This window comes from Zonotrichia albicollis, chromosome 3 (genome assembly GCF_047830755.1).
Source record: "Zonotrichia albicollis isolate bZonAlb1 chromosome 3, bZonAlb1.hap1, whole genome shotgun sequence".
Classification (NCBI taxonomy): Eukaryota; Metazoa; Chordata; class Aves; order Passeriformes; family Passerellidae; genus Zonotrichia; species Zonotrichia albicollis.
Window position 1 is genome coordinate 100,221,111 of NC_133821.1, and position 26,618 is coordinate 100,247,728.

At 39.6% G+C, this 26,618-nt stretch overlaps 1 protein-coding gene across 30 annotated transcripts in view; it reads right to left on the bottom strand.

The window, feature by feature from the left end:
• Positions 1-26,618, bottom strand: part of DST (dystonin) — a 287,930-nt gene that overhangs the window by 190,998 nt on the left and 70,314 nt on the right. For all 30 annotated transcript variants that reach the window (XM_005485986.3, XM_074538248.1, XM_074538255.1 and 27 more), the window contains one exon: positions 9,289-9,350. In XM_005485986.3, coding sequence (XP_005486043.2) covers positions 9,289-9,350 — 62 coding nt within the window. The remainder of the gene's footprint in view (positions 1-9,288; positions 9,351-26,618) is intronic.

The following is a 26,618-nucleotide window of genomic DNA, read 5'->3' on the forward strand; positions in this document are numbered from 1 at the left end:
CAATTGTGTCTATGAGAAAGCAGAATTACAGGCTGCCTCCTTGTCTCCTAAACACCACGCTGCCCACAGGCAGGGTGAGGAGCTCATGTGGAGTTCCTGGAGCTCCCTGGGCATAAGCCAACACAGCCCAGGGCAAGGAATGAATCCTGTGAGGTTTGTGGCAGGGCAAGAACGACAGCTGTTGCTGACACGACAAAAGGCTGGAGCCAGAGTTGCACAGCCAGAGAGAAACAGGTGTACCTTTCCCTGCAAAGGTGAAGGCACAGAGCTTGAAACCTCACTTGAAGAAAGATGACGTACAGTGAGGGCAGCAGGCACTGGGATGCTCCTCTCAGGGGAAGGTCCTTGCTCATGGGCATTGCCTGCCAGAGCCAGATGCTGCTGCTGCAGCACCCGACAGCACCCATGGCAGCAGCAACAGCCAAGGGCACTGGCTCTTCCCAGCACCAGCTTAGCTGCAGCTGCAGCCATTATTAATGGCAATGCCCCAGCAAGCTCTGTCAGCTATCCTTTCATCCCCATTTTGTAGCAGTGATCTGCTAACAAGACTGTGGAAGAGGTTAGTAGTGGGTTTGTTAGTTAAAGGAGTGAGAAGTAAGAAGTTGATAAGGAGTTTTTTTTAAGGTTGTAATTAAAGAGATTGAGAGAAAGAAGATAAGAGTATTTTGTAGTTAGATGAAGTATTTTTAGAAAGTTGAGTCAGAATAACTTTTTACTAATAGCATAGTACTGAATTATTGTAGCTAATAGTTAATGTAGAAGAAGAGTAAACAACTAAAAAGTGCATAAAAGATCAGCCATTTTCACTAATAAAGTGTTGCCAACTGAGATTACTTGTAATCTCTACTTTATGTTATAACGGCCTCGACTGCAACACAAGACTATGTCTGCTAGCATGTAAAAAAGTACAGACATATCGTTTGCACCACTTCCCCTTGGTCCCCCTGCTTTCAAAGATCAGATGTTCCCCAGTCTCTCCTGGGAGAGAAATCACCCTGCAAGGTCTCTATCTCCTCATTCTTTTCTTCTCCTTGGGAGGGAGGTATTATGCTTATAGTAATTGCAGACTTCTGGAAGTCTCCCCCCTCCTCTGAGTTCTTAAATAGAATGATAAAATGTTACAAATCAGTGAGTTACTAACTGTTGGATAAATAAAGCTGTGTGACAAGAAAATGTCACGTACCAAATATTCTTCAACCCACTGATTCCTTATCTGAATTTCACCCTCATCTTATTAAAACATATTTCAGCACTTTATAGAACAAAGAGACCAATGTAATTCAGACATTTCTACATTGGTCAAAACTATTTGTCTTCTTCTATTCCTTGGTAATGTACTTCTAAACAATACTTCCTTTTTCTTCATATTCTGACATAATTAGAGGGTCTTTCTCCTGTGATCTTCCATGTCACATTAATTCATTCTGGACCTTGTACTTCTCTGATTTTCCCCCACGTTGCTTTATTAACTCCTTTATACAAACCTTTAGTCCTGCTACCCTTATTTCCACTTCTCGTACAGCTCCTTTGTATTTCACACACCTTGAAAGCAGCAGTATTTTCTATACAATGTCTCCTATCTGTTCTGCCTGGCTGTAGCCTGCCTTTGTGCCTCTTACCAACACCTTCAACAACTGCCAGATCTCCTGCATTTCTGCCTCTCCTGTATTACTCCCCCAGGAGACCCTACCTGTTGCTTTCTCCAGCTCATTATCTTGCTTTTACTTCTCACTTCTCTTTTTTCTTTGAAAAGTGAGCCTGGGATTTACAGCCACTTGCTTCCAAATTACCTTCCTTTTTTACATTTTGAAGCAGCCCCTCCCAGCCAGTCCAGACCAATCTAACAAAGCAGCTTTGACAGCAACTTTCTGAATCTTGCAGGCTGAAGGTCTCTCTGGCTGGCATTTCTCACAAAACTTGTTCACACCAGAGGCAGCCACTGCAGCTCCTGCAGCAGGCAGGGAACAGAGCAGCAGGTGTGGTTTGCACACCTGCTTGGGGATGAGCTGAGCTGTGCCACAGAAATGCCTTTCTTACATACAATACTGAGGGCTCCTTTGCAGCTTTCCAAATGCAGAGTTCCACATTGTCCCTTCTGTCAATTATGAGGATAAATTATTTTCCCCATTGCTACACAGTACTGTCTTTCCAATGCTAAGTTAGTGACCAAAAACCCACCATCAATTTTCCTGATACAGCTCCATGCCTCCAATCAACAGCAGCCATACTGCCTTTTTCCTTTGGCCAGGAACATGCCACAGTGTTTCAGTACACCCATTTCTCATCACCCTTTGTGTTCCCAACTTGGCCTCACCATCCTGGCCTTGTACTACGTGCTGTCAAATGTAACTTACTAGGGAGGAATTGTTTAAAGTATGCAAATGTAATGCTAATAACATTAAACTCAGCTCTAAAACTAACCCTCACCAAACAAAATACACTCCAAACATGCCTGAAGTAGGTAAAAAATACTAAGGTTGGCTGATAAAATATTATTCCAATTAAAATCCTCCTAAGTAGAGGAGCATTGTGATGCTATGTGATTACATTGAAGTGTCCTTGTTCAAAGCACCATAAATGCCTTTAACAGAGAACACCTTTCCTTACAGGAATAACATGTTTATCCTTCTATCATGCCTTTTTAGGTCTTCACACTGTCACACATCTACACTACCTCAGGGCAAGCCTTCCATTCCAGAGTATATGAAATATTGCTGTAGAACAAAATACTTAGGTAATGTCTGTGATTAAATGTTTGAAGTTGTTCACTGTCTGGAGTCCACACACTGGGGCAAAAACTGCTCCCACTGGAGCCAATGGCACAGTTACATTAGCCCAAAGGGAGCTAGATCAAACTCTAGTACTTCTAAACTGATATATAAATTATTATTAGATACAGATACATCAAAAGTATATAGATAAAAATAAGCCCATGCATAATTTAACAATTAATTAAAAAGTCAACACTTAATTGCAAATGCTAGAATTTTATCTCTCACAATCTCCAAGGAATAAATAATATTAAATAAAATCTATGTTGAGAACTAATTGCAAACAATGGACCGAACAAAAAAGAGAATGAATTAATACATTAATATATTAAGTCTATAACAGGGAGCATATTGATTCGTGCAGTCATTGCATGGCAGACTTAGTTCTCCTTATACTCATGCTTTCATGTAAGAGCACCTATATAAACCATTTTCTTAAAAAACCCACCACACATAAAAGCTTGTGCTCAACTGGTTCAATAGGGTTGCATGCCATAAAAATATCGATATGCTCAAGCTAGCCTATATTTCATGCATATTTAATTTATTGGTTTCAGTTATTCTCTTTCCTGTTCCCAATTAGTCATGAAGTCTGAATGCATTAAAGAGGATCAAATAAACTTAAAATCTGTGGCACAGTTTTTATTGACTTGAACTTGCTTACTTATTTATTTGCTTACTGGCAGAGAGATTTTTGTGATGCAATTCATCATTATCCTTTAAAAATTTGTACAATTTCCTTCTCTTTTGCAGCTTTAACTTGTGGCATTTGTCACTACTTTTCCTCACTGTTTCCTGGTTATTTTACTTCTTCATCTAAACTTTTTTGGTGTTTAATTAAAGTCCCCAGTTTGCTTGCTGAGCTGCTTTGCAAATGGCTGCCGATCATACTAAGCAGTGTGGTTTACCTCCAAATGAAGGATTTTTGATAAAATGTGTACACCATGAATAAACTGCAATTGTGCATATTTCCAGGGAAAATAACAAAAACTCCTTTACACCATTAACTGATTATGTTCTTCAAGAGTTATTTTTGTTTATTTTTTTAGAAGGATTATGTCTGAAAGAAAAAACACTTCAAGATCTTTTAGAATTAGTCCTGAAAACACAACAGGAAAAAATTTTAGGAGAAAAACTGAAATGTTCTTCTGTCCCCCCATAAGACAGCAGGCATAGGTAAAGAATTGAATTCCAAAATAAAGGAGGAAATACTGATCCTTTAGCTGCACTCAATGGTTAAAGCAAACTGGGGACCACCTTGAAGTGGAATTTATGGAAGTTGTGCCCAACACAGTTTGCAGCAGCTGTCAGAATGGACTGGGAGGATAGTATACAAAGCTCATTTAGATGCACCAGCACAGCAAGGAATCAGTCTTAATTTATTTAACGGGGGGGGGGGGGGGGGGGGCGCTTTTTCTGAGTGTGTTTCAAAATCAAAAGGTGTTAAATTGAGATGTTTTTAAAAAAGCTACTACCATTAGACTAACACCAGGCACCTCATCCCTCATCCTTTAATACCAATGTAGAGCTACAAAGTACTCATTTCTAAAAGCAGAGGTGGGGAATTTTAAAAAACATTTTAACTGCAGGCTGGAAAAGAAGATACTGAGAGCAGTGCTATCTAAAATGATAACCACTAGTGTCAGTAAAGTGCCAGCTTTCAGCAAGGAATGACTGAGCTCTATCAGGAATAGTCGATCCTGCTGCCATTAAGGTCATACCTGAACATTTCACAAAGCAATCGACCTAAGAGGCCATTTGCAAACCCTGTGCTGCCTGAAGGACACCCAGGAATCAATAACTTCAGGTTTCTATTCTGAATTATTCATTCAGTCTTTGCACAACAAAAAGCTGTTCTCTCTCTTGCTAATGCACTATCACTGCAATACAGTACATGCTTTTAAACACTGGGCTTTAAAACAATAGTTTTCAAAAGCATTTTGTCCAGCTACTTACAAAAGTCTTCTGGTTAATAACACCTTTTAAAGTGACTTTTGGAGCAACTAATGGATGTGAAGGGATGCTGCCCATTGCTCCCATCAGCAGCTTGTTTCTCCCAATGTATGGTCAGCCAAGGGTCCCAAAACCCAGCCCACACTGCAGGTGGCACCAGGGGCTGGGCTCCCTGTCAGCGCCATGGAGGGGACAGCTCTCCCTCTCCAGGGAGCTGCCCAGGCACACAGGGTGTTGCTAGGAGGCCAATTAAGAGGCTCTCTACAACTTCTTATTCCATGAAAAAGAAGAAACATTTTCCCTTGAAGGGAAGTGTTCACTCTATCACTAGCCAGTCTCTGCTTGCCTTGCCTTTAGTTCTATTTTCTGTACATCCTAAGTTCCAATAAAGAAACAAAGCATTTCAAAATAGCCTATTTAATCTCTCAGGATGAGGACCTGGCACTACAAAAATATTTTTTAATTGATTTGAAAAAGAAAATCAACAACAAAGAGGAATTTATCTGCTTTTATTCTGTTTTCGTCAGCAGCTTCTTTTATTTTCTGAGTTTAATCTCATCCTCCATTGGTGTTTCATACATGCCTCACTATTTCCTTAAAGAAGGCATTGGGAGAGAGGTATTTCCTTAATTTTTGGGGTTTTGAATTCAAAGGATGTCAGGAAGAATTTCTGGGCTTTCATGGAGGCTGGATTTCTCCTTGGGCACTTTAGGACCATGAGAACACTACACTAGAATAAAACTTGCAGCCACAAATTTACCTGCTCTTGTCACATCAAGGGTTACTTACTGCTCAAGCAAGATTTAACACCCTATTTTTACAGCAGCAGAGTGAAACACTTGCTGGAAGCAGAAGCTGCTTCCAAGAAGAGAGAAGAGAGGAGACCTCTGCCCCACCACCACACACACTGGCATGTGAACTCTCCCTGGCAGCTCATACCACAGCAGCAGGCGAGTCTAAAGTCCAATATCTCACCTCTCCAGTCTGTATGTCAACAAGACATAAAAGATAACATTTAAACTGGAGCCACACCATCAGACAGCAAACAGTAGCCTGAGCAAGTCTAAAGCTCCAACCAGTCCTCAGAAAATCTGTTATCAATTCAAAAGAAAAATTTCAGCATTAAAAAAATTTTAGCATTAAAAAAAACTTAGTGACAGTCCACTTGACCTTAAGCTGTGGAATTCAAAGATCACTTGAACAGCTGAATTTTGCAAATAACACACTGCATACCTGTCAAAAACTAGGTATCTCAAGAACATGAGCAGGAAATATTTCTGCAATGACTATGTTTCTATTTTAGCAAAGCACATAACATGCTTTACTGCTCAACTAAACTGACAAGAGACTAACACTGAATTTTAAATATTATGCACTTACACATTTTGAATCTAATGCAACCAGAGATAGGCAACAGACAGCAGGAGAGTAAATATTTATAGTCATCTGGTTCTTTGTGGTTACTTAGTAAACACCATAAATATAGAACTTAATTAGAAGAGCGACAGTAGGCTCCCATGCCATTCCCCAGCAAAAGATGGGAACTCATAAAATTGCTGCTGACCTAGAATAAAACCTCTTAGATATATTGGTATAAAAGCATGCAAATTTTGGACTTTCTCAAGGACTGCAGGAAAATAGGAGTTTAATTAGAATGAGGAAGGAAAGCATTAAATAAAAAAGGGAAATGTGAAAAGAGATGAGAAAAGAAAGAAAAAGTAAAAGCAAAAGAATAATCAGGGCACAGAGAAAAGAAACAGGAAAAAGAAAGCAAAGAGCACAAATAGGAGGGGAAAAAAGATGAAATTAAAATGTGATCCATCCCCATGCCCATAGTGGGGACATGTCCACATGTGTGGTCTGGTCTTTCCCAAGAACTCTCATAATTTTCACTGTCATCTTTTCTGCTTCTTGTTGGACCATACACATGACAGACATGACTTCCTTTAACAGTCAGTGGAGCAAAAGCATTTCTAGGATAAAATTCATCTTTCCCTAGGTAGATGTCTTAATGGAGGAACACTGAAAAGGGCCTGTTCCCTCAGTCATCTACTAAACAAGTCTGGTAAGCAGCTCAAATAAACCTATTGCGATGCCTGAAATGAGACAATTCCCAAATGGCTTGTGTGAAACAAGGTATTCACAGTTAATGTGTAAATATGAGTTGCATATGATTTGTATTAAATATGAGGCAGCTGGAAATGAGAGCTCAAGTTCAACTCAGTGCATTGCCTAGGAGAAGGCCATTGTCTCTGCTAGAAATGCACTCATTTACTGTGCTATTTTTCTACATTCCCTCCATGTTATCCTGTTAGCTTTCTAAATATGCCCTTATGTCTTAAGACAGAGAACACTTGAAACACTGATTTTAATTTCCAAACAAGTCACGGTTCTAGAAACAATGTCTAAGACGGAAATCTGACAACTGTATCACCACTTGCTTTCAAACTATTTCCAGAAGACAAAGTTGAGTTGCTACATAAATTTCAAGTTAATGGAAGAGCTATAGTCAAAATATATTTGTATGAACTAGAAACTCTTAAATTGAATTCTAAAGTGAGCAATTTGAGATGAAGATCAAGGCCAGCAATACACACAGTCAACACACCCCATCTGTCTCTATCTGTATCTATTCCTCTGCAATCACCCAACCCAGAACTATTTGGAAATGAAGGTCTAAGGCCACTGACCTTGGCAAGCAACGCAAAAGGATTTAGAGTGAACTCTTTACCCTCATTTCTTTATGGGTTTAGAATCTAAATCTCTTTTAAGCTACTCCCAAGAGGTTAGGGTTAGGGTTAGGGTTAGCATGGAAATGATGACTATGCATATTTTAGAAATGTGTAAAATGAAATTGTATAAAAATATCATTTTCAGTACACTGCTCTTCTGTAAAATAAGGCGCTATTTTTAACCCATATTAAAGGATTGCTCTCCAAAAAGCTTCACATAGGCTTTTCTGCATCCCACAGAAAACTAAAGCTGCATTTTTAAAATGCTTCTTTAATACACAAAAACATGAGTAGACCGGTAAACATGACAACAATTACTCTCAATTAGTTGAAGAATGCCTGATGGTAGTTTGGATATTGCATTTTACTTCCTGAGTCCTGGCAACCTTCCTGGATGCTTTTTTTTCCTTTAATTTCTCTGAAGTATTCTACAATGGATACATTTCTTATATTATAAACATGAGGCAAAATTCATTAAAGGAAGGCTGCAGAACTGCCTTTTGTCTTTTCTCATTAGCAAGTAAAATTTTCTGCAGGGACATGGGGCCACTTGGATGTTTTAGGAATAAAGGGAGGAGGCTTTTGCATAGAAGGGGTCCCTGGAGCAGCTGTTTGTAGATACAGCATGCTTCCCTTGGGTCTAACAAAATTCACAAAGGGAAACCTATTGGGATGAGCAGTTCTGTGACTCCACACTCACCCTGCCCACAGAAAGGTTTTACGCTGCACAGAGGCTGATAGAAAGATGATGGCTGATGGCTCAGTCATGATGAGAAGGACCAAAAGATCCCTCTGCAAGAGAGGTCTCTTGCAAAAGACAAATTTGAGTCCAACTTCAGTTCCAAGCCTGATTAGTTTCCCACATCACACCATTTCCAAGAGCTACACACATTTCAAAATTTTAAAAGATGTGGGGGAAAATAATCCACAACCCTGTAAAAACTCTTTTGTTTCGGTGTCCAATATTGCTCAAATATCTGCAAGAGTAGCCGCAAGAAAGAAAGAGAGAAATAATGAAGTTGTTCCCTAAAAAACTCTATTTTTCTCTAAACAGGAATACAAGGAGATCTTTCCAACAGAATTTTAACATTGCACTCATTAATTAAATCTCAACTCTGACAGTTTTTATTTTCATCAACTCAGATACATTTTTATCTAATGTGAATTTTACATGAATTCAACCTCAGAGTGAGGGGGAATATCAAAGGAAGTTATGTCAAGTAATTATACAATCTGTTTCTCCAGAGACAGCAAATTTAGCAAATTTAGAACTGAAGGGCCATGCAGTAAAGGTGAACTCACAGCTTTTAGTTCTCTGTCAACTAAAATCTGTACATGGTGTTAAAATAATATGCTCTGTCCCTAAAGCAAAGTTCACTGCTATTCAAAAGAAAGATATTGAAAAGTGACTTTTGCCCCTGGAAAGCCTCTATTTCTAATCCATGAGCATATTGATGCCACAGGATGATCTAGAGATCTCTCAAGGTGATTTCCTTCTCCTCAGCATGGTATTTCAAATATTTTTTCCTTCATTTGCCTTTGCTGTGGTACTACAGCCATGACACACAAATTCCAAAAATGAGCCAAGCCTTATAGAAAGAAATCAACTTTGACTCATTTTAATTTCAAATTCAAGTACTCCATCAGATCATCCTTGGGCAGCATTTCAACTCCCCCATGACTCCTCAAAGACAAAGCACATGCATAAACATCACAATTTAACATCTTCCTTACATGTAACACAGCCGCATCCTGAAATCAAACATGTAGTAAAAGACACAATCACTGCTGTAGCAATCAGTCATCCAGACATGACAGAAATAACAACTGACCTTCATGAGATGCTGATTTATCCATTTTGTGAATGTCTTCTTTTGTACTTTGTCACGCTCATCTAGAGGTAAAAAGGAAAAACAAATGTTTTAACAGCTCTACAAATCATGCAGAAGATTTTTTATTAAGATCTTTAGAAAATTAATTTTCCAATATATTTTAAAAACAGAATAGCCTGCAAAAGCTCCAAAATGTCTAATCAAAATAATAGCACAGAAATGGGATTTTTTCAGTACATCACAGCATGATTTTCTTGACACTCCAGGTGAGTTCCTCCAGGGCAACAGTAGCCTATTGACAAAAATCTAACTGCCTTGAAAAAGTAAACTGGCAATCACAATGCACTGAAAAGGTCATGGCAAACTCTTAAATACTATAAATGCTACTCATGGTCTATATAATCAAATTGTTACTAGTGTATTGGGCAATAGAAAATTTGTTGTGATATGAAAGCTAACTTTTTCAATCATTATGCTTTTCAACTGGCACAGCACCCTTGTTCAAACACACAAGGGCTAGTTACAGCTTCAGCCAGGAAAAGGACTCCCAACCCTCTGCAAAATAAGCAGGGATGTCCACTAACCCAGATATGGGGCCCAGCCAGCAGTTTGCTCCCTGGCATGACAGTCAGCATCAATGATTGCCCATGAAATGCTGAGCAGAAATAATAAATGCAATGGACTCAGGGTAAAAAAGCATCCCACTTATGGGTAGGGAGCACGAGCATGTGTTCTGCCAAGCCACACTGGAGAAAACCTAACCACCACCCCAGCACAAGAGTTTTCTGCAGCTACCTGAGCAGAGCCACAGCCAGCACAACTGCTACAGAGCCTGGTCACCATCCCAGAGCAGGAGTCACAGTGTCTCAGGACTGGGACCACCTGTGCAAGTCTAAAATAGCAAGAGCCCCTCAGCCCTGTACAACACAACTGCAGCTGTTTCATTGACTCAGGCTACTTGCAGCATGGCTGAGAATGAGCAAGGAGCTCAGGTAGCAAAACAAAATCCCTATGTATCTATTGCCATCACTAAAAGACTGAACCAGGTCCTGTATTTTACATTAAAAAATACAGTTTTCAGGTTGGTCAAATATAACAATTGTTAAATTAAAATAAATTCACAGAAGGTCTTTCAAATCCATAGTGTGATACTGAAGTCTTTCAAAACAGCAAGATATCATACTAGAGTTCATGCTGGGCCAAACTGAGCACCTTATGGGGCTCCTAACAGCAGTGAGAAATGACTATTGAGGGACAAAAGCAAAAACAAAACAAGTAAAAGCCTGTGAAGCCTTTGCATAGTCCTCTTATGTGACTCACAGACTTTCTACATGTTCATTCATATCTTTGCATTTAATAGTCATAGATACATTTTTTTTCTGGTTTTTTTCCAATCCTTTTTAACACACCTATAACTTTTATAGCCACAGCTCACTGTGGCAATGAAATCTTCAGGCAGAATGTGAACTGTGCTTGTACATTCAGCTCTGTGCAGAAGAGTTGATGTTTCCTAAATGCTTTTCCACACCACTCAAGACATTCTAAGCTTCTGGAATATGCTTTTTTCCCCCACTGGAATATGCTTTTTTCCCCCACTGGGATATGCTTTTATTCTACTTGAAGACCCAAATAAAGAGGAGATAGAGAAATTAGAGAGCAAAGCTGTACTACTGTACTAGCTGTACTACTAGCAGATTAAGAAAATCTTTTGCTATACATACATTTCTCCATAGCCTTCACCTAGCAAGACACCATTTCTGACGTAAGTTATTTATCATAATAAGGTGGAAGATTTGATTAAGTAAATGTAGAGAACAGAACATATCAGAAATAAAATAATTCCAGAAACACTTTCACTTTTAACTGTTTCATTATGAGTACTCTTTTTAAAAGAACACAATGTTTCTCAACTGCAGAATTTCACAATGTGTACAAAGTGTCTTTTTTACTAAGGTAATCCCACCTAGTTTTGACCAAATACACAAAAGTTTACATTTTGGGAAATGTTACTTTGATGACAGTTAGAAAAACAAAAGGTTGAAAAATCCACTTTCTTGTATCATGTTAGAATACAAAGTCACTATTCATTTCAACTCTATTTTCAATTAAAATATTAACATACACAAAAGAATTGATGGTTACTACCCTCGTTCCTTTATATATACATATATATTACACAAACACTCAGAAAAATTCTGTAACTGACAGACCCAAATGCATAAGGAAGAGGAAAGCTGACACCTGTCATGTTATGACAGACATCAGTATTAAAGGGGGGAAAGGCCACCAAAACACCACAACTGTGATTTCAGTCTAAAACCCAAATGCCCTCAGAACAGCAAATGCACGCCAAGAGAAAAAACACAGCGCCAGTGTACAGTGTGCTTGAGCTCAGAGCGCAGCACACCAAACCAAACTCCCCAGGTGAAGCAGAAAACAGGTAAATGACCACATAAACACCAGCTGAGGAAGGAAACCCACAGAGAGCCCCCGGAGAGAGCTCTGCCCTGTCGCACAGGCAGCCCCGCTCTGGCCGCGTTACTGACCCATGCAGCACATGATCCCCACCAGCTCTGCATTCTGCGCCTTTTTCTCTTCACCACACTCTCTCATTCTGCCCTTGGAGACTTCAGAGCTCCCTTTCTCTTCAGGGAAATGAGAGCCAAGGAGTGACCAGGGCTTCTCCTGCCTGACACAGAGTAGCAACACCCCTTTTTTAAAAAAACAGGAACAAACAGCCCATATGCTGTCTGAGCAGTCAAAACTGTGACCCCTCTGGCTTTAACTCCAAACAACAAGATAAAAATTAAGGATCTGTGTTTGAGGGGTTTTTTTTGAACATTAAGGTGCACTAATAGATATTTGAGTACAAATGTTGAACTTTCCAAACAAGGAAGTCTGTTTTTCTTTCTTCTACCAGCAGTGAGCAGCAAGGAAAGAGTCACCCTGAACCCAGCAGCCAGATACTCATTAAGGCAATTTAAGAACACAGGGGAAGCAGGAGTTGCAGAAAGAAAGCATATATTGTTAGATAATCTGATCTATAGATTATCACAATAAACCCTCTGTGGTTAATTAATCAACTTAAGCTCATCCACTTTTATCTGCAGACATTATTCAGATATATCAGACAAACTCAAAGTTTTTCATGCTTTATGTGCCTGGAAAGTAGCTCAGTAAAATGTCACCCATCTGAATAACTTCACAGCCCATTTTATGAACCTACACTATAACACAGAGGCATCTAAAGAGGTTTCAAATTGGAGTATTTTGGCTTAAAAATCATGCAGCAAATGACCTTGCTGCAACTAAGGTCTCCTTCTGTGCACTTTTGATTTCCTCAATTCCAAGCACAAATTCAGGAGCCAGATCCTTCTAACACCAATGCTCCCTTCCACAAACCACCAAAAATTACATGGCTCAGAGTGTCTGGAATCAGAACAGCTTCTCTGGAAGTCAAGTTCACTACCAGGATTACACCAAAGGCAACATATGGCATTGATGTCTTTTCAGTGCTCTCCTGGGGAGAATCACAAACCTGCTTAGGTTGAAGAAGATCTTTAACAGGTAAAAAACAACTGCCAAGTCCATTGCTAAACCATGTCCCTAAGTGCCACATCTAAAAGACTTTTAAATACCCCCAGGGATGGTGATTCAGTTACTTTCCTGGACAGCCTTGTCCAACATTTGACAACCTTTCTGTGAAGAAATTCTTCCTAATGTCCAACCTCAACCTCCCCGGTACAATTTGAGGCCATTTCCTCTTGTCCTGTCACTTGTTGCTTGGGAGAGAGGACTAACCCCACCTGGTTACAGCTTCCTTTTAGGCAGTTGTGGAGAGCAGTAAGATCCCCTCTGAGTCTTTTTCTCCAGGCTAAACAGCCCCAGCTCCCTCAGCTGCTCCTCACAGCCCTTGTGCTCCAGACCCTGCCCCAGCCCCACTGCCCTTCCCTGGACTCACTCCAGCCCCTCAGTGTCTTTCTCACAGTGAGGGGCCCAGAGCTGGACCCAGCACTGGAGGTGTGGCCCCAGCAGTGCTGAGCACAGGGGGACAATCCCTGCCCTGCTCCTGCTGCCCACACTATTGCTGGAACAGGCCAGGATGGCACTGCCCTTCCTGGGCACACACTGACTCACGTTCAGCCACTGTGGATCAGCACTCCCACGTCCTTTTCACCAGGCAGCTTTCCAGCCACTCTGCCCCCAGCCTGTGGCACTGTGTGGGGCTGTTGGGGCTCACATGCAGAAGCCACTGAGCGCTCTTCTCCACCTCGAGACAAACCTGAAGCCTTCTCTGAGCAAGCACACCAGATGCCACCAGCTTGAATGAGCAGATCAATGTGCCAGTCTCCACAGTGACAGAAGGAAATGCAAAATGAGTGCAGGAATACAAACTCCTTATTCTACAGATGAGCTGCCAGTTTCTGCTTTCTTCATTCTAATGGTGACAGTATCAAAGTTTGGAGTTCCTACACCTCGGGACAGACTTAAAAAAAGAAATCTCATTTTCTTAGGCAGCTTTTGGCATTGCTAAGTTATGTTTGCTTCTCTGCTGATACTGTTTTGCATATATGAATGGCCAGATAGTCAACAGGTTTTTCTACATTTGCCCGGGTAATTTGCAAAAGTCCTGATAGGTGGTTTTCCTGTATTTATATAAGAAAACTCATGTCATACTCCTATATCTCACTTATATTTATACTCATATACAAATGCACTAGTTTTTCTATACATATTGTTGCTATTTATAATATGTATTGTATTGTTAATACTTTTTTAGAATACTGCTGTCTATAGCATAGAAGAAATGCTATTCATTTAAGAACCAGTTATTCAATAATGTATTTCATGTTGTTGAAAATGGAGCACCAATTCATTCATCATTTTTTAAGCTCTGAACATAAAATTCATTTAATGATAAGGTTTTCTCTGGTACTGCTAACATTCCTTTTGTAAGGTAGACCCTGGTATCTCCAACATCACATCACAGAAAATAGAGCATAATAATGTATGGTCTCTTGGGAAAGCATTTGTTTTAGGGCATTACCCAGAATTACAAAATATGTGAGAAATAGGGAACAAATTCAATTCAAAAAATGCCTTATCTTGGAGGCTCCTGCTCATCCAAACTTGATCCTAACCTTCTCATAGGCCTTTCATGCCTATACCAATTATTCATTCTTGCTCATTAATTAGGAACTGGAGGACAGGTTCAACAAACCCACCACCATCTGAAACAGTCTCCAGGAAGGTAAAATCTCAGTTCAAACAAGGCTAATTTGAAAAGTTAAAACTACAGGTTTTTCCAAATGGAAGGGTTGAATAACCTTAATAACAGGTAATAACCTTTCATGTAATTAATTAGTGAGTATTCTTAGTTATAGCCTTACCTAGATCAATTTAGGAGCAAATAAAATGAAACTTCATTATGAAAGTGTATGAGTACTGACCAATGCTATGAACTGTCTGCTGTTGTGTCAAACCTCCATTAAGACACATAGCATGGAAAATCTTACATATTTTACCAATGCCCCTTCCCAAAACAAAAAATTCATATATCCTTCTACATAAAAATATCAACCTATGGTAAATGTTGTAGAAATTCTAAAAAATACTGAAAAAAATAGATTTAGAGGCAAGGGGTTTTTTTATAATCAACCCCAGTACGGTAGTCAAGATAAACAAGTCTACAGGGTGATAGTTGCAGGACCAATCCTGAACCTCTCCAATACTTAACCAAAGTGACAGAGAACTAGAATTGTACACTTAGTATTTATCATGAAAACTTAGGTTGTTGGCTAAAGGATCTCCAAGTTCTTATTATCTTCACCTTCAGAAGTCCTGGGTGAATATGACAGTTTTCTCATAATAACCTCACATGAAAATCCAGCTTCTTCTTAGGCATTTGTTTCTTCTAACAGAATATTTTGCTACAGATAGTGCTTTATGTTTTATACTTCAAAAGAAGACTTCATGCATTTTAATGTATAATGGTGCTATTTTTAATTCAGATGTTGAGTAGGAAACATCTGTCATGCTTAAGAGCAACATTTTATATTTTACCCCCTCTAATTTATTTTTTTTAAATTTGATCAGCTTCCTCTTGGATTTATGTAATCAGAACTCGCAATATTTCATTTATTTGCCTGTTGGTATTCACGTATCAGGACAGTTTAGGGAATAATGTCAGCAGTTTGTAGGAACTTGTCTTGGAGTCAACATCACATTCTTTTTTTGGTTTTAGAATTGAATGGAGGCCTTGTCATCCAGATACAAAACAAGTGCATAACTAGAGACAGACTGGAAAGGTACACAGTTTAAATATAGAAGAAAGGTAGTATGGGCATCGATCAAGAGAGATATGGTCCACATGTGAGAAGGAAGAATTCAAGCTAAACATATATATAATTATACATATATTTAACAAGTCCAGATAGTGAAATCTGGATAAGAGATTTCAGATAAGTCATAATGATGGGGTTTCACCCTGCTGAAAGAATTGCAAAACCAAAAACAAAACCCCAAGAGGCAGCAGGGCACACAAGCAGTACACAAAGGACTCCTACACATAGGATACAGCCTACTATTTAAGAAACACAAGCAAAAATGAATGTGGTTAGGCATTTATAAGTAAAGCACAAACTCTTGAAAAGCATAATTTAACTGAGGGTCATTTAAAAATAATGAAAACCTAAGCCCCATTTTTAAATTCTTATTCATTCAGGTGAAATTATTTCATTCCTCTTTCCCACTTTCCGCTTATTCCATCACTTCCACATTCATGACAAGCTTGAACTCCAACTCATCTGGCCTAGGGATGGGACATTTCAACTACCACTTACGTGGTCCACACATACACAAAGAGGCATGAAAGATGCTGCCACTGCATATATACACATGCAGCTTTCCAGAAAAAGGGATGAGGCACAAGGAGCTCCTTTCCCACTGTGCTACTCCCACATACCTGAAACTTGAAACTGATGCAGTGCCACAGGGGAAAGTTGGGTTATTCAAGCAAAGTTTCCATCAGCAACCAGAATAACCTAGGGGAAAATTCTCACATCCAAAACAGTTTTTATTTATGTTTAAACCCTTGAAGAAGAGCTTGCATTATGTGCTGGTGTTTCCATCATTGCTAGTACTATTTTTAACCACATACCACCCAAGGATCAGAAAAGTCCCACTGGATCCTTCTGAATTGTTACCAAGACATTCACTTCCAGCTGCCATGAGAGGGGAACACTGCTGAGGTGAAACAGGGCTTCTCCATTGTTTCCCACAGTCAAGTGCCACACTCACTAAGAGAAATTTGACAATTGGGATCATCTATCCTGTGTTTTTCCAGAAAACGCATCCCACTCAATACTGCCCTCTGATGAGGTCTGCACTGGTTTGGCAAGGTTCTTTCACAAGAGTGGCTCCTCTTCTGCATTCTCCTAATCAAACTCCCAAAAAATTTCACTTTGTATATCATGTCACATCAGATGTGGAATGGAACACAGCTATGGAAGAAGTTCAAATTTTCACCTATCCTAAGCTTTGTGTTGTTCATTTAAATAGCAATGAAATACAAACTTCAAGTTTAGGTCTTCTAATTTTTCTGGTTGCTTCAGTTAAGTCAGTGAAAAGTTTAAATCTCTTTCCAGTTTAATTTCCTCTGAAAACCAATCAAATCTCACACATCGGGATGAAAAGTCACATATACAGCTGATCTGATTACAAAGATAAATCAGAATAAAAAGTTTTGCCCACTTATTCTGAAATCTCATTCCCCTTCATGCTCTATTTTTATGAAACTGTGAACTATATGCACTAACAGTTGAGAATGAACTAGAAATTATTCGGGTTTTTTTGGAAATTCAGTCAAATAAGATCAAACTCACACTCATTGTGAAGTTAGCAGCTACATTTCACTAAGTTAAGCCCCCATTAGCTTCTGTCATTAAGATTCAGCCTTCATTAAATACAAAACTGTTTAGAACCTCTGACATATTTTTTCAAACAGAATATTTTTATTTCTCTTTTACAAAATAGTATTGGAAATTTCACTTGCCATGTTGTTTCTGTGAGTATGCATTCAGCTATAAAAATGCAAATGTTTTCAGAAAAAATGCTCTATAAAGAAATGAGCAATGCAATTTGTAGGCTAAATGTGAACTAAATTTGACAACAGACATAAATGCATCAAAGAATGGCAAGTCTTACAAAAGTTGGCAGAAAACACATAATAAAAACTACAAGGACTGAAAATAAACTGGACAACTTCAGCATTTTTTTTGCATTACATTCTGTCATCACTGAAGTGGTCTTCCCAATGAAGTTGTCTTGAATGCAACAGCTGCAAACATAACCCAAAGATATTGTCTTTTCCTCTGTGCTTTACTTGATGCATGTTTGTTCAGCCAACTCCAGTGACCCATTACAGCACCCTCCCAGCCTTCCAAGCAAAAGAGTGAAACAAAAGTGCAGATTAATTCATGGAGAGAGGACTTAAAATATTACAGAATTTTAAATGCTGTGATCTGGAACGATACTTATCTTTGAAACTCCGCAATTCTTTGCAATTAATTATCAAGATAATCTGTTTGATTAATATGTCTATTAAAATCTGAAATTAGTTGTTTTGATAAGTTAGTAGTATACTTGCAATGAAACCAAAATAGCTATAAAATAAAGGAAGTCCTTAGTCACACGTAAATTCTATTTGCTCTTGTAAAAGGCTTTGCAAAATACAGGGCTCTGTCTGAAATATATGTTGCTACCTTGCTGTAAAACAAAACCCAATGTTTAGCCTCACGTGCCCACAATAATCTGTTAAATGATTAGATGGGCTTATCAGATTCTCATACAGACTCAACAATAAAATCACACCATTAGCTGCACCATCCCCTCCAGCCGCACACACACCAGTTCATGGCTTTTTTCTTACACAAAAGACACAATTCTATTACCAACAAACAAGCACAGTACCCTGAGCCTATGTAAGATCCTGATCTAGCAGAAAGAACCCCAACAGTCAGCCAGGAGGAGAAGACTTCTCTGGAGCCATGGGAGTTCAAGCTGCCCACATGGCTTGGGTACATTTGCTTTCTGGACACAGGGAAGACCTCAGAGTCCTGTGACAGACTCTGGCCATCCTTTAACAACCTATTTTGAGTAACTGTAGTAAACCAGTTGTACCTGGGACCATGAATTCATACTCCAGGTCACAGACAGATTTTTCAGCTTATGAACAACTGCTGTGGCTCAGCCCTTCCCGGTTTCCAAAGCAGCTGCTTCCCAAGTGATCGTACATGACAACTTGAATGTCAGACAAGCTTGATTAACGTCAATATTCATACTCCAGACTGACATCACTGATATCAAGAGATATTTGCTGAAACAAAAAGTCTAAAGGCACAACACAGAATAGTGTTTTATAATCTGCTAAAAACAAACTTTTTGATAGGTTTGGAAGACAGAATTTAATCCTAAGTGCAGATGAATGGGCCATCACTGAACTTCCATTGGTTCTGACAGAGGTATGACCACCTCCAAAATCCAAATCAAGGCTACGCGCAGACAAGAACACACAAAAAAAAATCCAAACTATAAGAAGAATTGTCTTATCATTTAAGCTTGTGATATCTGTAATACCCCTCAACCCTACAAATGCAGATTTGTACGTGAAACCACAATAGGCAGCAAACAAATGCTTTCAGTCCTGAAATCATTCAACAATTTGCTAACTGCACACCCATCTGGCTCCATAGGAAACTGCACTCAAATTTTCACTTGGACCATTTTCTGCCACTAGTTTGCATTTCTGCTTGAAGCAAGACGAAGAATTCAGCTGTCCTACATCTGAAATACTGCATTAAAACTGCAGGCCTGCCTGGCTTTACCATCCCATGCAGAAGATAATATGTAAAACTTAAACTACTGGAACAAGAGCCATACTTCTGGTATGATTTGTGGGAATGTAAATTAATAATTTCCACAACTGTATCGAGAAATATTGCTATATCTCAGTGTGTGCACAGACATCAAAACCAAGAGGAACCCTGAGGGATGACTTCAAAATTCATGCAATCTCAGTCAGCCCTTTGGCATGGTTAAGTAGCTGCTTCAAAACTAATCAGAAGAGAGATATGAAATTAAGTTCAAAAAGCATTTCCTCTAGTGCTTTCCAGTCCCTGCAATGAGTGTTCTAAAAGATTCGGAATCATAAATGAAACAAGGGTCCCAGCTGCTCAAAGCTGATAGCTGAAGAATTAGACAAGAAATCAACAAGAGATACAAGCAGATCACAGGAGATATACCAGGAGATAATGAATCAATAGTGGCTATTGATTATAGGCTAAAAGTCTGTTCCACTTAGGAAGGTAAAAAAGAACTCAATAGAGCATCCAACTTTCTTACTTAGGCATTTTAAAAAACATGAACCAATTCTGGAGCACTGCAGGGCTCCATGTCTAGTTCTTTTGTGCCCAGAGTCACTCCTGGCTAAGTTGTGCATTAGCACAATACCCCTTGGAAAAAAAACTCGTGAAGCTCAGTAACCTTCTACAGTACTTTTGTGCAGACCTCTCCCTTAAGCCCTGTAGCAGGACACATGTTTAACTATTACAAAGAACCCAATGAAGTAGAACTGCACAGATGGCAACTAGCAGTACTAGAAAACTATCATGAAAATTATCAGTTTCCAATTAGATTCAATTTCCAGTATTATTTTACTTCTTCCTTCTAAATGAGAGAGAAGGCCCACGAGAAAATATCACATCCATCCACCAAGATACCTGTAGCCTGTTATGCAGTCCAATAAAAAACTCAGTAGGCAATACCTTGTCCTGCAAAATTTATTGTAGCACTCCATGACTTGTGGCTGTATCACCCCATGTTAAATTACCTCTCCAACCAGAATTTAAACTAATTTTTTAAAAGTCTGTGTGCTTGATGTAAGGATTTTAACATCACAATTGCCTGCCTCAAGAACTGTTTAGGACATACAAAGATTTGGCCATGAGATAAGCACAGAACAAAGTGACAACCCCACAGCTGGTGCAGGGAGGTGTGGCTAGCACATCCTGGGAAATATATCCAGAAAAAAATTCCCCACTGTGGCAAACCATGTGAAGAAGCAACTGCTCATACACCTATCATCAGTCAAATGAAGATCAACCCAAGAGATAGGACAGATGGCAGCTGCAACCACCAAACACCACTGAAGCCCCCCACAATTTTCCTCTGAGGATACCTGAAACTTGGACTGTAAGTTAAACCACAGTGACAGGAACTTGAGATAAGACAGGTGGTATTATTGTCCAAGTGTTATCTCAGGCCTAGGAGGAGGTAAACAAAGCTGGGGAGAAGAATGTATCACTGATAATGGCAGAATTTATGGATCACAAGGAAAGCCAACTCAGCAACAGTGCTGAAGTCAGCTCAGACTGGGTAAAATGTAATTCCTGCAGTGGGAAATCACAACCACCAACTCACAATCCACCTCAAAAGAGAAAGAGGCTAAATAATATTAGCCAATAGAATGAGAGAAATCAGTAGCCAATGAGCATTAACTCCTTTGTTTTCTAAAATATATAAATAATGAAAAGTTTTGAATTACCTTAGCATCCCCACCAGCAGGAAACCCAGGGTGAAGATGGATCAACAGATGGCACTGGGTGGTGCCATGGGTGGTAACTATCTTCTGCCTAATCTGTCTTGCTCTCATCCTCTCTCCACACCCCCATTTTCTATTTCTATCTCTCTACTTCACATTTACTGTTAAACAAAACCAGTATTATTGACTTCAGCATGTGGTCTTGTTCGCACCTTAATTTGGGCACAGAGAGCTCTCACTCATCAGATCCCAATGTTTGGTTGTTGCTTTTTGGTTGTTTGGGGGTTTTTATAAGTGATCAATGAAGTTCTGGCACACATTAGAAATGGGTCTCTACACCACCACATGACAGCCTATATATTTTGAAATGGTGAACCAGGTTTTAACAGAAATCCCACACTGGGAGGACATGTCTAATTAAACAAAGGCTTATGAGACTAAAGCCTATTTCATCAATCCAGTGCAAACTCAGGTCACAGCAGCTTACTGTGTGTACTGCATCACAGCACTAAGAAAACTGCAGGCATTTTTCCCAAATCCCCAGAAGCCAGCGGAGACCTATGCTGATTTTGTGTATGTCTGTCTTTTGATCAAGTCTTTCTGCTTTTCTTTTTATACTCGCCCTCGGAGAAAAAGCAGTGGGATATGTTCCAAGAGACCCATGTAAAGATCCTGAGAGAAGAAAAGAAGACCCAGAATAACATTCCCTTAGCATTCCCTTTGCAGGCTCTTCAGGCAGCCCCTCAGGCCCTCTCCTTGCACAACTGTACCAACTCCCGAGTGCCACAGAGCAGAACTGGAGGGAGAGCAGCAATTTTCCATGTGGCACACACAGCTCTGAACAGCACTGTCCATGGGGCCATGACCCCAGTTATCAGCTAAGACTATGAAACTGAAATCTAGCATACAAAATGCATGAATGTACCCAGTAACAGACTCAAGAGAGCTTGGAAAGAGGGGACAGGAGCAGAGATCTGTGCTGCTAGGTTTGGCTAAATCATTAGGTCTCTCCCCCTCCTCTGATCCTCAGACTCTTTGATCCACTTATATTAAAGGAGAGTAATTTGATTTGCATGTGATGTCAAAATAATGGGAACAAGAATAAAAATCATTGAGCACTAAAAATAAAATCTCAGCAGCTGATGTTTACCCCACAGATGTATATACTGTGGGGTATAGTGATACTGCCCCTCATTCATCTCCACCAGCACACTCACCCCTTGTTCTCCCTTCAGTTTCGTAAACAATGGAAGATTCTCTGCCACAACAAAGAAAAGTAAAAATAACTACAAGGATGTTTTCTGTGTTGTAGGAAGACAAAGAATACACGCATGGTTTGAAGCCACTATCAGATTCCCAGAAAATAAAAAAGAACCCCAGCCAATTCAATCTAAAGACTTGACCCAAAGAAAACATTTTATTTGTAACACAAGTGTACAATAATTTGAAAATCTCACTGATTGCTTTTCTTGATTACCACACAAACCTAAAGTAAATACTTTCACTGAGTTAAACAGGTTTGATCATATTGTTTCACTGGGAATACCTACAGTCTTAATCCATTTCATAAAGACTTACCAACAAAGCCTTTTTTTCATTCATGTAAAGAGAAGCCAGTTGGCTGAACTGTCGTGCTGAGACATGCAAAATGATCTCTAGTAGAAAAATAGGGAAATTATTAAAGACTGACATGTGACTGCTTTTCACATAGAGGATTGCTGTACTGAATATGGAGCTTCTATACAAGATATACAGCTGCACAACCATCTGGAAAAACAATAGAAAACAACTGGAAACAGCATGCTATGAAGGGAATGCTACCTGGGCAGGCAGGTGGCCCTGATCATCAAATTATCTTTCCCATCTTAAATTCTTACTATAGATTTCATAGAGAGCATGCGAATTTGCTGAGCATTTATGCAACTTCTGCAGGCCCCATTTAAGGCAGACTTACAATATATATTCACAGTCTATAACAAAATGAATTTCTGCCTTTAACATTACAGAGAGCTGTGAAAGTTCTATAGGATCACAAATTTTCTGCCCTTAATGAAACAAACAACCTACCTATGCAAGTAAAAGAGGAAAACCACATAATTTCTCAGTGTGGCTATGCTGGTATGATTAAGGGTGAGAGCTGCAAACTCAGGACAGAAAAAGGAATAATCGTGCTAATTAATTAGATACATATTATCCTGAAATAATTACCATTCTGAAAGTGAATTTGCACACAAATAGCCAATTAAAATAGCATATTTTTTCAGTTAACCACTTCCTTCCCATACTCATGGCTGCATTGATTAAGAAAATAGAGCAACATTTGAATCATCCATTATGATAATGTAAAATTTATCAGTCCTGAGATAAAGTACTAAAGGTTCTTGAACAAGGGGTCAGTGAGGCTTCAGGATGATATGAGGGCAGGTACCTGTTTCTTCATTAAATTTACTACAACCACCTTAATGCACCTTCTCATCAAACTGCACCACCACAGCCAGGGATTTCACTCTGCAGTGCACGGTGCCAAAGCAGCACTCAGGGAGCTGGGACACCTTTGCTCTTCTGATCCCCTGGAACTTGAGACCTAAACTCCCTCATGGACCTCTGATAACTTCCTGTGAATAGAAGCTCAGAGAAGTGTCATCACAGATGGAGATCTGAAGGTTTCAAAGGAACTTCAAAGGTCAGTTCTGAGAATTCATTGCCAAGCATAAAAACAGCAGCTGATAAAGAAGAAACACAAGAACCATGGGCATAGGGAGTTTTGAAAATGGTACTGTCTGAAGAACATGAAAATTTGAGGAATGAGAAATGATATGGCAGAGAGAGCTGTGAGTGGTACTGGAGATAAAGACAAGCTAGTACATTAAATAGTGCAAGAAGAGGATTCCAGGGCAGCAATATGCAAAGATAATGATTTCAGTAAAAATCAATGTTGAAGTGACTGGTTAAGCTTAGCATCTGGACAGTTATAAAGATGGATCCTGTGGCAGTCAGTACAGGACTCAGACCTCTCTGGAGCAAAACTTACGCTGCATGCACAGAAAGAAAGGCAAGTTTCCAGAACAACTCCACAGTCAGAGCTTGAGAGAAGAGTCACATGTTTCAGCCTTAGAGGCTGGTAAGTGCCCTCAACAGTGACACACACAGGGGGGGAGGAAAAAGAAAAGGAAAGGTGACTGAACACGCAGACAGAAGCTTGTGGATTAATACAACAGGGAGTTCTGAATCACCTTCACTACAGCAACAGATGCCAGCAGGATGACTCACACTGCCCAGAAATCCTGAATGGGAGGTAAGACCACCAAAGAGCCATGACAATTCCAAAGGAGTAAGGAAAATAAGGATAAGGAGGGCTCCATTCAAGGCAAAGCCACTGGAACAACCACAAAGAGCAACAAAAGCAAGGGAGGAAGGGAAGTGCAGTTAGTTGTTTCAGTGTAGTCACTCAAGCCAAACAAGGTGAAGAAGGATTTAATAAAGCAAAGTCAATACAAAGCTCTTAACATGCCAAAACATTTCCTGGAAATAAACAAAGTAGTTACATAGAAAACCACAGCTAAATGATGGATTTTACACATCTTTTATAAAAATAAAATATTTGCAATATTAAATTACTTACAAAAAAAGCTAAGGAGTGGGAACATAGGGCAATTGTTCTTATTTTCTTTTATTTAAAGATTAAAGGATCACAGGATCTAAAAACTAAAATCAGACTTGACTTATCATGAAATACAACTTTAAGAAGTCAATGTATGCCAAGACAGGGAACACAAGCCAACAGAAGAAGGATGACAGTAAGTGAGGCAGGCTGAGTGACAGGCCACCTGCCTGTCTCAGGCAGAGGGTTTGATTACCACCAATGGGTTTGCCAGAACAAAATTTCACTCTCCATCCAAGTTAGGATATATTTTTAGTCTTTGAAATATTACTGGACTATAAATGGATGTTGTTCTAATAGCTTTTTTTAATTATTGCAATGTAGAATTAACAGCACTTGTATGCACGGGGATTTGACATCCTAAAGGCAGAAATTGTATGCTTGGAAAGGCTGATCATCAGCCCCATGAGCCTTGGTTAGCTCCCCCTGGCAGGCACCAGCCAAGCAGGCCAAGGAGTGTTCCTGGCACAGGAGGCTGTGTCACAGAACTGAGGAAAGGAGACCAGGTGGCAGCAACAACGACAAAAGGGGCTCCCAGGAGAGCCCACAGCAGCCGTCGTGCAAAAGGAAACAGAATCATGTGTTCAGCCAAAGGGGTATTTGCCTCCTCACTTACACTGCTCTCATTCACACGGGAAGGAAACACATCCCTCCAACAGATGGATGGGCAGAACTGCCCACTGTGGCAGAGCCAGAGCCACTTCCTGAACCCAAGAGCAAAGCTCCATGAAGGCTAACAGCACAAGGACTGGGTAAAGCAGGGCTGGTTGGTCTCTCTTCTCTTGTATGCCACCACAGTGTTAAGGACAAATCAAAGTCTTGTCTTACATATGCAATGTTGCACATGAGAAACACCCCAAACAGACTTTGTCAGGCCTAAATAGTTGTTTTGCAGCCTGCAAGCAAGGCCATGGCCAGTCCAGCCAGAAGGAATGTGGAAGGGTGTGAAGGAGGTCAGGTTATGGCACCTGGTCACATAGGTCAACAACTGAGCAGCAGCTCCCTGTCTGAAGTGCTGTATTACCCACTCTGCTTTACTAAAAGCATGGTCAGATCCACTTCAGAGTCTCTCTAAGTCCCCCAGTCCTTTAAAAGGAGAAGCTTTTTTTTTTATCCAAAAGCTAAGAGTCCAAAGCTCTGCTTCTAAGCCTGAAATAGTTACTGCCTGAAATAAAAGGATCAAATTAATTACTGTCTGAAATTACTGTAACGAAATAAGATACAAGTCTGCCTAGTCACAAGATGCTGACAAGGCATGAAATACTTGATTTTACAGTAGTCTGGTGGCAGTGCAACTTGGGGTGAAGAGAAACTTATTTACAATTTCATAGGATTTTGTCAACAACCAGCTTGTTCTACACATCAGGATTATTTTACACTTGCTACAGCAAATCAAATCTCATGAAAGTTGTGCTCTTTCATGTAAGGTACAGCTACAAATAAACAGCAAACCTGATTAAATGATTCCCTTGAAAACAGGCAGTATTTTCTGCTAATAACCATGAAGAAGGCATGAATGAAACTTATCTGCAGCAAAGACTCTCAATGAACCACAGACAGGCATGATCCAGCCAAGTCCCAACACAAAACTTCTGAAACGGTCCCCACACCAGAATGGGACTATATATTTCTTATCTATAAATTACTATGATGAATATCAATTTCTGTCAGTTTCATGGAAAAAAAAAAAAAAGTACTAGATTCAGAGTTGTGCAGACCATGAATCTGAAACAAGGAGTAACTGGGGCAGATGCTGCAGCAGCCGTCCATGACTTAAAAACCAGTCAGCTGGACAAGATCTTTCAAGCAAAAGTGCAGAAAACTAAAAGCTATATTTTAAACACTGTACTTTTATGACTAGAGAATTAAAGATTACTGAATATTAATCATCAAAAGGTAAAGAATTCAAAAAAGATGTCTAACAGGCAAGCCTGGCACCACTGTCTTTGCAGAGGCAAACATTTCATGGACCAATGGCTTGTGAGGTTGTACACCATCACAAAAAATAAATCCCAAAAAATACAACATTTATTAACACTACAAAGCTTAAAGCTGGATCAGAGACCAGTC